Consider the following 12,500-nt stretch of genomic DNA (forward strand, 5'->3'; position numbering starts at 1 on the left):
ATATTTGTACCGCCACTGCTATGTACCGCCACTGCCTGACAGACGTGGTTCTTTAAATGCGACGCCTTTGATCGCTAGTGTTGTTATATTTTACGTAAGGCGCTATATATGTACCGCCACTGCCTGACAGACGTGGTTCTTTAAATGCGACGCCTTTGATCGCTGGTGTTGTTATATTTTACGTAAGGCGCTATATATGTACCGCCACTGCCTGACAGACGTGGTTCTTTAAATGCGACGCCTTTGATCGCTAGTGTTGTTATATTTTACGTAAGGCGCTATATATGTACCGCCACTGCCTGACAGACGTGGTTCTTTAAATGCGACGCCTTTGATCGCTAGTGTTATATTTTACGTAAGGCGCTATATATGTACCGCCACTGCCTGACAGACGTGGTTCTTAAAATGCGACGCTTTTGATCGCTAGTGTTGTTATATTTTACGTAAGGCGCTATATATGTACCGCCACTGCCTGACAGACGTGGTTCTTTAAATGCGACGCCTTTGATCGCTAGTGTTGTTATATTTTACGTAAGGCGCTATATATGTACCGCCACTGCCTGACAGACGTGGTTCTTTAAATGCGACGCCTTTGATCGCTAGTGTTGTTATAATTTACGTTGCAGTAGAGATTATAATGGTGGTAGTAGTAGTGGTGGTGGTAATAGTAGTGGTGATAATAATGGTAATAGTTGATTTGTTATTGTTGTACGCATTGTCTTTTTTTGTTGGTTTAGTGTTAGTTAGTGTTATTATTATTGTTATTGTTGTTATTATTATTATATTATTGCTACTACTACTATTAATGCTATTATTACTACTACTACTATTTCTACTACTACTACGCCTTCTACTACTACCACTACTGCCTCCTACCACTACTACGACTACTATCAAAATTGGATCGAAAACTAACAATAAACTAACAATGTTTATTTCATTACTAACAATGGCAAAAGTAATAACAATAACAATAATAATAATAATAATAATAATAATAATAATAATAATAATAATAATAATAATAAAATAAATTCCTTTAGAAAAAAAAAAAAAAACATACATAGAGACGAATTTACACACACACACACACACACTCTCTCTCTCTCTCTCTCTTACAACAGATGGTGCCAGCGGTGGGATAGACAGATAAACAAACACACACACACACACACACACACACGCACACACACACACAAACAATACGAGCTTAAAATATATTACACCAAAATATATGTAAATTTCTTTTATTTTTCTTTATAATAACCTTTTAATTTTGTTCTTGATATAGGAAGAAGGCGAGATAAACAATGCACACACACACACACACACACACACACACACACACACACACACACACACACGCACACATATACATTCATACATACACTTTTACTCTCTCTCTCTGTTCTCACGTGATTCTGTGTTCAATTCTGCTCATTTTCCCGTTTTCCGCGTTCAGATTGGTTGCCTACTTATCCCCACTCTCTCTCTCTCACTTTCACTCTCTCACTTTGTCCTCACGTGATTCTCCCTTGAATGATCTCTCTAATGAACTTTCTCTCACTTCAATCGGTTGCCTACTAACTCCCCACTCTCACTCTCTCTCACTCACTCTCACTCACTCACTCACACATACATACATACATACAGATAAACCAATTTCCTTAAGTTCTTCATCTTATTTGTTCCTGTTATAAATGTTTGTTAGAAAATAAAGATAATAGATTTTTGCTAGTAGAGAGAGAGAGAGAGAGAGAGAGAGAGAGAGAGAGAGAGAGAGAGAGAGAGAGAGAGAGAGAGAGAGAGAGAGAGAGAGAGAGAGAGAGAGAGAGAGAGAGAGAGAGATTTTTTCTTCTTTAAATTTCTTCCTCCTCCTCCTTTTTACTTCTTTCATTCCTCCTCCTCTTCTTCTTCTTCCTCCTCCTCCTCCTACTTCTTCTCCCATCTCTCTTCTTCTTCTCTATATCAACTTTCCTCCTCCTCCTCTTCCTCTTCCTCTCTCTCTCTCTCTCTCTCTCTCTCTAAGCTCTTCTCTCCCCTCTTCCTCCTCCTCCTCCTCCTCCTCTTATTCGTGTTTTTCTATCCTCTCTTCCTCTTCCTCCTCCATTTCTCTCTACTAAAATCTTCTTCCTTCTTCCTCCTCCTCCTCTTCTTCTTCCCTCTTTTTTTTTTTCTAAACCTTCCTCTTCTTCCTCCTCCTCCTCTTCTATCCCTGAAAAACGAAACGCGCTCTTTCTTTTTCTCTCCAAATCTTCTTCCTCCTCCTCCTACACCCTCTTCCTCCTCCTCCTCCTCCTCCTCCTCCTTCTCCTCCTCCTCCTGCAGCATCATGACAACGGGGACATGGTCAGTGAGGCCGGCTATGACAGTGCTGAACCAGTAGCTAGCAGGAGACATCTTCCCGCCACGCAGCGCTGCCAGACGGTCGATTCGGCGCCTCCCACCTTCGGGCGTCGCTACCACACGGCCCGCGCTGTCCACCCGCGGCCGAACTCTCATTAATTCCAGTGTTTGTGTCTGTGGGGTTGGGTTGGGTTAGGTTAGGTCAGTAGTAGTAGTAGTAGTAGTAGTAGTAGTAGTAGTGTTTGTTGTTTTATGTGAGGGGAATGCTGGCCTAGAGCAAAATAAATAAACAAATATATAAATAGAAATAAAAGAAAGAATGAATAAAAAAAGGACCACTTAGTTGCCAGTTCCCTTGCAGCTCCGAGAGAGTCAGCCACAATGAAGGGACAAATGTGTTGAAAGGTCCCTCTTAAATGCAGTGAAGGAAGGTGGAGACACAGAAGCAGGCAGGGAGTTCCAGAGTGTGCCAGAGAAAGGTGTGAAGGATTGAGAGTACTGGTTAACTCTTGTATTAGAAGGATGGACAAAATAGGGATGAAAGGAAGAAGAAAGCCTTGTGCAGCGAGGGTGGGGGAGGAGGGAGGAGGGAGAAGGGGAGGCATGCAGTTAGGAACGTTAATAGAGCAGTTAGCATGAAAATAGCGATAAAAGATAGCAAGAGATGCAACATTCTGGTGAGAAAGAGGCTGAAGACAGTCAGTCAGAGGAGGGGAGTTGATGACACGAAAAGCTTTTGATTCCACCCTATCTAATAAAACTGTGTGACTGGAACCACCCCAAACATGCCAAGAGTACTAATCACAGGGGCGGATCAGGTCCTTGTACAGAGTTAGCTGTTGGAGGGGCGGGAAAAACTGGCGAAGACACTGCAGAACGCCTAACTTCATAGAAGGTGTTTTAGCAAGAGATGAGATGTGAAGTTTGCAGTGAAGGACAGTATGAGTGAAGGACAGACCGAGGATATTCACTACTACTACTACTAAGTTATTACTACAACTACTATTAATGCTACTACTATTACTGATACTACAGAATTTTAGATTATCGACTGGAAGGTTGTGTGGAGTTGATAGATGGAGGAATTGAGTTTTTGAGGCATTGAACACTACTAAGTTTTCTCTGCACCAATCACAAACCATAGAGAGGGATCAGAAGTGAGGCGTTCTGTGGCGTCCCTGCGTGATCTGTTGACTTCTTAAAGGTGAAAGGACTATTGAAAAATTCCATTCATTTCCATCTTAACTCCTCTAAATGATCATTAAGTCTTGTCAAACTACCACTGGAACCATCAAAACACCCTTCAAAACACCAATAACTTCCACTGCAGCCTGTTAAACTGTCAAACTACCACTGGAACCATCAAAACACCCTTCAAAACACACTTCTAAACACCGCACACACTTAACCAAGCGCCCACACACACACCTTCACATCAGCGTCCAGGATGAAGTGTCTGCGCGTTACATCATCCAACAAGAATGGACCGGAAAGTTGACGGGTGACGAATTGCTAGGTGATGAAGCTGTTTCTGCCTGTGTTCCGTACCTATGGCCCACGCTTGGTCCACCCCCGGCCCACACTGGCACGGGTCCACAAACTGAGACCACAAGGGGTGTTTCTGTACCGCCTCGTCTCCTGGAGTGGGTGAAGTTACAGTTGGTGAAGTTAATCCTCGTTTTCTTTGGACTGAAGTTAGGTTGGGTTAGGTTAGTTTAGTGGCTCCTTGAATTTGAGAAAGAAAACGAAGGCTGGTTTGTATTTCGTTTTCTTTTGAGAGAGAGAGAGAGAGAGAGAGAGAGAGAGAGAGAGAGAGAGAGAGAGAGAGAGAGAGAGAGAGAGAGAGAGAGAGAGAGAGAGAGAGAGATTAGAGAAAAATAGAGAAAATGGAGAGAAATGAGAGAGAGAGAGAGAGAGAGAGAGAGAGAGAGAGAGAGAGAGAGAGAAAAAATCTCTTACCCTACCTTACTCTCTCTCTCTCTCTCTCTCTCTCTCTCCTTACCCTCTCTCTCTCTCTCTCCTACCCTTCCTAACCCCGTCAATCTCTCACACCCAACACCCGATCTCTCCTCAACCCAACCCAACCCAACCCAACCCAGCCCAACCCAGCACCATCTCCCACTCACCCACCCTCTCTCTCTCTCTCTCCCCGTCACACCTTACACACCTTACCTTCAGAAATATTATCAGCATTAAAATCGCCGCCTAGCACACCAAACAAGAGGACTTCGCGGCGCTTGTCCAGAGTCTGCTGTATGTAGTGTTGGAACCGCTCTGACGCCTCGCTAAGTTGACGGCTAATGATATTGTCGTTGCCTTGGTATGCCTGTGTGTGTGTGTGTGTGTGTGTGTGTGTGTGTGTGGTGAGATAAGGAGTAGGATGTGTTAGGAAGGGAATTGAGGTAGATAGGAATGATGGAGAGGAGGAAGGAAGGAAGGAATGAATGAAGGAAGGAAGGAGAATGATAGAGAGACAGATGAAAAAAAAAAGAAAAACAACAAAACGAAGGAGAAAAAGAAGAAAGGAAGAACGAATAAGTGAATGAAAGAAGGAAGGAAGGAAGGAAGAAGTAAAAGAAAAAGATGATAAAGAAGGAAGAAGGAAGAAAAAAAAAGATGAGAGAGAGAGAGAGAGAGAGAGAGAGAGAGAGAGAGAGAGAGAGAGAGAGAGAGAGAATTTTTATTAATAGTTTGCCTTATTACTATCATTATTATTATTATCATTACTATTATTATTATTTTTTTTTATCATTCTCATTGAAAAAAAAATAGACATTGTTGTTGTTATTGTTATTATTTATTACGCTTTCACAAATAAACAAATGAAGAAGAAGAAGAAGAAGAAGAAGAAGAAGAAGAAGAAGAAGAAGAAGAAGAAGAAGAAGAAGAAGAAGAAGAAGAAGAAGAAGAAGAAGAAGAAGAAGAAGAAGAAGAAGAAGAAGAAAAAAGAAGAACCAAGGAGGACGAGGACGAGGAGGAGAAGGAGAAGGAGAAGAAGAAGAAGAAGAACAAGAAGAAGAACAAGAAGAAGAAGAAGAAGAACAAGAAAAAGACGAAATATGAGATAATTACAGAAACAACAACAACAACAACAACAACAACAACAAGACCACCTTCCTAACCTGCGTGTGTGTGTTAGCGACGTAGCCCACAGCCCTCACCTCCTTGCCGCCTCTCACCATTCCACCCAAGTCAAGCTGTAGGAACACACTCATGTACTATTGCTCACTACTACTACTACTACTACTACTACTACTACTACTACTACTACTACTACATATACTGCTACTGCTACTACTGCATATACTGCTACTTCTACTGCTACTACTGCTACCACTACTACTACTACTACTACTACTACTACTACTACTACTACTGCTACTGTTGCTACTACTACTACTACTACTACTACTACTACTACTACTACTACTACAACTACTACTACTCACTACTACAACTACTACTACTACTACTACTACAACAACAACAACAACAACAACAACTACTACTACTACTACTATTTTACTACTACTACTACTACTACTACTACTACTACTACACACACACACACACACACACACACACACACACACACAATTTTATGGATATTTAGCGTGTTTTGAGTGCGTTTAGCGAGTTTTGAATGCGTTTGGAGTGTTTTGAGTGCGTTTGGAGTGTTTTGAGTGCGTTTATCGTGTTTTGAGTGCATTTGACGCGTTTTGAGTGCATTTATCGTGTTTTGAGAGCATTTGACGTGTTTTGAGAGCATTTGACGTGTTTTGAGTGCATTTGACGTGTTTTGAGTGCATTTGACGTGTTTAGAATAAGTTTATCGTGTTTTGAGTGGGTGTTTTGAGTGCGTTTATCGTGTTTTAAGAGCACTTGACGTGATTTGAGTGCTTTTGACGTGTTTTGAGAGCATTTGACGTGTTTTGAGAGCATTTATCGTGTTTTGAGAGCATTTGACGTGTTTTGAGTGCGTTTATCGTGTTTTGAGTGCATTTGACATGTTTTGAGTGTGTTTGACGTGTTTTGAGTGCATTTGACGTGTTTAGAATAAGTTTATCGTGTTTTGAGTGGGTGTTTTGAGTGCGTTTATCGTGTTTTGAGAGCATTTGACGTGTTTTCAGAGCATTTATCGTGTTTTGAGAGCATTTGACGTGTTTAGAATAAGTTTATCGTGTTTTGAGTGGGTGTTTTGAGTGCGTTTATCGTGTTTTGAGTGCATTTATCGTGTTTTGAGAGCATTTGACGTGTTTTGAGTGCTTTTGACGTGTTTTGAGAGCATTTGACATGTTTTGAGAGCATTTGACGTGTTTTGAGAGCATTTGACGTGTTTTGAGTGCATTTGACGTGTTTAGAATAAGTTTATCGTGTTTTGAGTGGGTGTTTTGAGTGCGTTTACCGTGTTTTGAGAGCATTTATCGTGTTTTCTGAGCATTTGACGTGTTTTGAGAGCATTTATCGTGTTTTGAGTGCATGTAGCGTGTTTACAGTCCCACCTTGGCCAGCAGCACGCCGAGGCCCACCAGACAGCCGTAGTGAGAGAAGTGTGTGTAGGGGTGAAACTCTGCATCCAATATTGGGTACTTCGATGCCAAGAACAGCCCGCTTCCTGGAGGGGATGGGGGCAGAGAGAGAGAGAGAGAGAGACTATTACTGCTACTACTACTATTTTATTATCGTCACTGTTGTAGTAGTAGTAATAGTAGTAGTCACACTTACCACAGAAGAACTTGTTACTTTTTGAACAGTGAACACCCACATCATAGAGGCAGTGAGGGTACCGCGCCCCCAGCAGCCCCACCATCTCCCGCCCCTGCCACCGCTCCACCACCTCCTGCAGCAGAAACACGTCCACCTCCGGAAGCTGCAGAAGGGAACCAACCACACAGCAATGCGTCAACTATAGAAAATGGGATCTTATTGCTGCTTTTCATGGGGGACTGAGGTAAAAATAAGGAAAAATTGTAAGTTTCTATGTTAAAATGAGAGGAACTATAGAAAATGGGATCTTATTGCTGATTTTCATAGGGCACTGAGGTAAAAATAAGGAAAAATTGTAAGTTTCTATGTTAAAATGAGAGGAACTATAGAAAACGGGGTCTAATTACTGTTTTCATAGGGGACTGAGGTAAAAATAAGGAAAAATTGTAAGTTTCTATGTTAAAATGAGAGGAACCATAGAAAACGGGGTCCAATTCTACTCTTTCCATGGGTGACTGAGGCAAAAATATGATGTTGAGCAGGAGGAATCAAAGAAAACTGGGTCCAATTCTACTTTTCATGGGGACTGAGGTAAAAATGTGATGTTTTGCTGGAAACCATAGAAAACTGGATCAAGGACTATAGAAAACCGGGTCTAGTTTTAGTTTTCACGGGGAAACTGAGGTAAAACCGTAAGATTAAGGAAGAAAAATCATAAAAACTGGGTTAAATTCTACTTTTAATGGGAGACTAAGGTAAAAATGTTAGGGTTAAGTTGGAGGAACCACAGAAAACGGGTCTAATTCTACTCTTTTAATGGGGGACTGAGGTAAAAATGTTAGGGTTGAGAAGATGTTGACTAATATAAGAGTGGCATTTCATTACATGGACAAAGATATGACGAAAAAAGTCACTCCAAGCAAGATACACCCAAGGCTGGAATATGCAGCAGTGGTGTGGTCTGACACCTCTAGAAAGGATACAAGAAGATTGGAAAGGATACAGAACATTGCTACAAGGATGGTGCCAGAACTAAAGGACCTCACATATGAAGAACGACTGAAGGAAATGGGACTAAAGGACCTCACATATGAAGAACGACTGAAGGAAATGGGACTAAAGGACCTCACATATGAAGAACGACTGAAGGAAATGGGACTAAAGGACCTCACATATGAAGAACGACTGAAGGAAATGGGACTAAAGGACCTCACATATGAAGAACGACTGAAGGAAATGGGACTAAAGGACCTCACATATGAAGAACGACTGAAGGAAATGGGACTAAAGGACCTCACATATGAAGAACGACTGAAGGAAATGGGACTAAAGGACCTCACATATGAAGAACGACTGAAGGAAATGGGACTAAAGGACCTCACACATGAAGAACGACTGAAGGAAATGGGACTAAAGGACCTCACATATGAAGAACGACTGAAGGAAATGGGACTAAAGGACCTCACATATGAAGAACGACTGAAGGAAATGGGACTAAAGGACCTCACATATGAAGAACGACTGAAGGAAATGGGACTGCCAACATTACAGTGCAGAAGAGAACGAGGGGACCTAACAACAATGTACAAGATAGTCAATGGCACTGAAAAGATAGACAAGGAAGACCTGGCGCTGGGGACACAACAACATGGAAGGACAAGAGGACATGGAAGGAAGATCAGGATGAGGCAGTGTGTCAAGGATATTGCAAAACACTCACACACACACACACACACACACACACACATGGAAGGACAAGAGGACATGGAAGGAAGATCAGGATGAGGCAGTGTGTCAAGGATATTGCAAAATACAGTTTTCCACACAGAACGCTGGAAAAATGGAATGCATTGGATATGGAAATTGTCACAGCATATAGTGTGCATAACTTTAAAGAAAAACTAGATAAATGGAGATATGGAGACAGGATACTATGAGCTCACACACACACACACACACACACACACACACCTGCGTCACTACCACGTCTTCCCTGCTGACTGGGGGCTTAAGGTTGAGGTGTAGGTTGAGGCCACAGTCTTGCCGCAGAAGGCGCGACCCGATCTCCTTCGTGCGCCACAACACATTACTACAGCACAGGGGAGGCAGGGGGCAGTTAGTGGTGGCAGGGAATGGTGGGAGAAATGGTTAGGAAGGTGAGGTTAGGTTAGGGAAGGTTAAGGGGAATGCATACAGTTTTTCATATCATTAAACAATTTTGATGTACATTGGGCATTTCTCATTTATTTTTGGACATTTCCCATATTACTGGCCATTTCTCAGCGATCATTGGGCATTTTTTTCAGCATTTTTATTTTCCATCACGGTTTCCCTCAAGAGTGTGGGAGGGAAAGCATGAAGGGGACTGCGTACAGTTTGATGAATCATGAACGAAAATGGATGGAATTTAATGAAACTTAATCAAAATGTCAAAGCTACCATACACATGAGCCATATCTAATTCTAAGAAATTTTGATTATTAATATGTTGTTGTTGTTGTTGTTGTTGTTTTTTAATAGCATCTATTGTATTAGTTTTGGTCATCCAGTGTGTATTTTCAAGCATCATTTTAAAGAGGACTTCCATGTCTATCAAACAAACTCATCAAAGTTGAAAAAAATGTTTTGTCTTTTTTTCGATATACAAATTGTAAAAATATGAAAAAAATGAAAAAATCTTTCAATTTAATTTCATGTAAACCGTATTTTTTTTTATATATAATTAATTAATCGTACAGAAATCCTCTACACACCATGACTACTCTGCAAACAAAAATTAACACAATAAAAATGAGTTAAGAATGAAAGATGTAGTTACTGATAGAGGCATCAATAGGCATCAAAAATACATTCTTGAGAAAACGCCTCTCAAAGTTTGGCTAGGATTCACTCCTACAACAATCCATTTCTCAATAAACTTTACTTAATATATTTTATAGGTCTTTTAATGTAGTTTCCAGAAAAACAAACCGATTTGAAATTGGGTAAATAATAAAAAAGATACAGTAATTATGGTATCAGTAACCAAAACATTTTTCTGTGACGGCAATTGAAAAAATGGGAAATGTTGCCATATCATACAATAAGCTTTATGCAAATCAATCTTAGGAGGTTCAGGCTCTTCCACACGACCCATGAGGTGCTTCATACCCACAACATGCCTAAACTATCGCGTACAACACTAAACACACGTGCGACCATGTCCAGGATTGCTTCTTTCTACAATCCACTCAAACCAAACGACAGGAGAGAGGAGAGAATTGAGTCTCCTTCCACCACCACCAACACGACCACCACACCACCACCACCACCACCAGCTGTTGGTTGCTTCCTCGTCCAGTTGCAGCAATAGTTTGTTGGGTAATGTTGAATGTGAGTTGTGGTGCATTGAGGAAGAGGCTAGTGGTTAATACACTACCTGTTCTAACACCAACAACTCATCACAGTGGAATGACAAGCAGCAGTTCTCTCAATGATATTGCCAACAAAAGCAAGTGTAGTGTGAGTGTGTGTAGTGGAGCAGCAGTGCTCGCAATGGTTTTGTTGGCAATATCATTGAGAGAACTGCTGCTTGTCATTCCACTGTGATGAGTTGTTGGTGTTAGAACAGGTAGTGTATTAACCACTAGCCTCTTCCTCAATGCACCACAACTCACATTCAACATTACCCAACAAACTATTGCTGCAACTGAATGAGGAAGCAACCAACAGCTGCTGGTGGTGGTGGTGGTGGTGGTGTGGTGGTGGTGTGGTGCTGGTGGTGGTGGAAGGAGACTCGATTCTCTCCTCTCTCCTGTCGTTTGGTTTGAGTGGATTGTAGATAGAAGCAATCCTGGACATGCTCACACGTGTGTTTAGTGTTGTATGCAATAATTTAGGCATTTTGTAGGTAAACAACACGAGAAACACAATGTGATCACAAGCGTCACATGCGCCTGGAGTATACTAGTATAGTATAGAGATAGATTAAAGGAATTAAACATGTTTTCATTTGAGAGGAGATGTATAAGAGGGGATATGATAGAGTTATTTAAAATGTTCTCAGATACAAACTACATAGATGTGAGATCTTTCTTTACCTTAGAGGAGGGAAGTAGGACTACAAATCATGGCAGGAAGATTAGAAAGCAAGGCTGCAGGTTAGATAAAAGAAAATATTTCTTTAGTCATAGGGTGGTAGACTTCTGGAATGCATTGCCAGAGAGGGTTGTAAATAGCACTAGTTTGACAATGTTTAAAAACGGATTTGATAAGCACTTAAATTTATTAGATTTATAATTATGTATAGCGCTGCATGATAGTTTTTATAAGAAATTTACTATAGTTAAACAAGACATGATCCCCATGTATGGGGACCACAGATTGTAGAGGAATTCACTGCAGGACTTACCCCTGTTAATGGGCCAAATATTTACAATTAGTATATAATGTATTGTGTACTTGTAAGTGTATCTTTAAGTACTGATGACAAGGTCGCTGTGTGACTCATACAGGATAACCTGGATGGGCCCTGGTGGCCCTTTGTTATAATATTATTTTTGTTATGTTATGTTATGTTATGCGTGTACCTTCCTCACGGATCACGTTCAAGCCAGCGTCCCTCAGACAAGCCCAAGGTATCGTACACCAACCAGAATAACTTTGGGTTTCGATAGCAAGACACAAAACGAGAAAAAAAAAAATGAAAAGAAAATCTTCACTATATGATATGGCAACACTCCCAGTCAGCTGATCCATTTAAATGCCCCGCTGGGCATTTAAATGTTCGCAAAATCCAAAATGAACACGCGTCTGGCAACGGCAATGCATCTAGCTACCCTATAATGGCGAAAACTCAAATTGACTTTCCTGACGATTTTTATGTGTCTGAAGTCTATGCTATCCCATTAACCCCTTCAATACTGGGACACATTTTTACCTTGAGATTTGTGTACCATTAGACCATTTTATTGACATTAGGAAGGGTGTATGGAGGGCAGAAGATTAATGGCCACAGTCTTCACTATTTTAACCCCTTCAGTACTGGGACACATTTTTACCTTGAGATTTGTGTACCATTAGACCATTTTATTGACATTAGGAAGGGTGTATGGAGGGCAGAAGATTAATGGCCACAGTCTTCACTATTTTAACCCCTTCAATACTGGGACACATTTTTACCTTGAGATTTGTGTACCATTAGACCATTTTATTGACATTAGGAAGGGTGTATGGAGGGCAGAAGATTAATGGCCACAGTCTTCATTATTTTAATCCCCCACATGAGTTTCTGAAGCTGTACAAAATCACCAAATAGTCACCACAAGGAATTTAAATACATTTCATGCTACTGAAGAGGCTATATTGCCAGTTCCCTAAGAAATTAAGAGTTAGCCACAATGAAGGGACAAATGTGTTGAAAGGTCCCTCTTAAATGCAGTGAAGTGGTAGGAAGGTGGAGACACAGA

At 41.0% G+C, this 12,500-nt stretch overlaps 1 protein-coding gene across 1 annotated transcript in view; it reads right to left on the bottom strand.

Annotated features, from left to right (window-relative positions):
• Positions 1-2,387: 2,387 nt before the first annotated feature.
• Positions 2,388-12,500, bottom strand: part of LOC123509104 (sphingomyelin phosphodiesterase 5-like) — a 15,997-nt gene continuing 5,884 nt past the window's right edge. Inside the window, exons 4-10 of the mRNA XM_045263244.1 lie at positions 9,025-9,142; positions 7,072-7,216; positions 6,849-6,961; positions 5,469-5,543; positions 4,519-4,672; positions 3,775-3,984; positions 2,388-2,520 (exon numbers count right to left, since the gene is read on the bottom strand). Coding sequence (XP_045119179.1) covers positions 3,815-3,984; positions 4,519-4,672; positions 5,469-5,543; positions 6,849-6,961; positions 7,072-7,216; positions 9,025-9,142 — 775 coding nt within the window. The 3' untranslated portion in view covers positions 2,388-2,520; positions 3,775-3,814. The remainder of the gene's footprint in view (positions 2,521-3,774; positions 3,985-4,518; positions 4,673-5,468; positions 5,544-6,848; positions 6,962-7,071; positions 7,217-9,024; positions 9,143-12,500) is intronic.

This window comes from Portunus trituberculatus, chromosome 26 (assembly GCF_017591435.1).
Source record: "Portunus trituberculatus isolate SZX2019 chromosome 26, ASM1759143v1, whole genome shotgun sequence".
NCBI classification, from domain to species: domain Eukaryota; kingdom Metazoa; phylum Arthropoda; class Malacostraca; order Decapoda; family Portunidae; genus Portunus; species Portunus trituberculatus.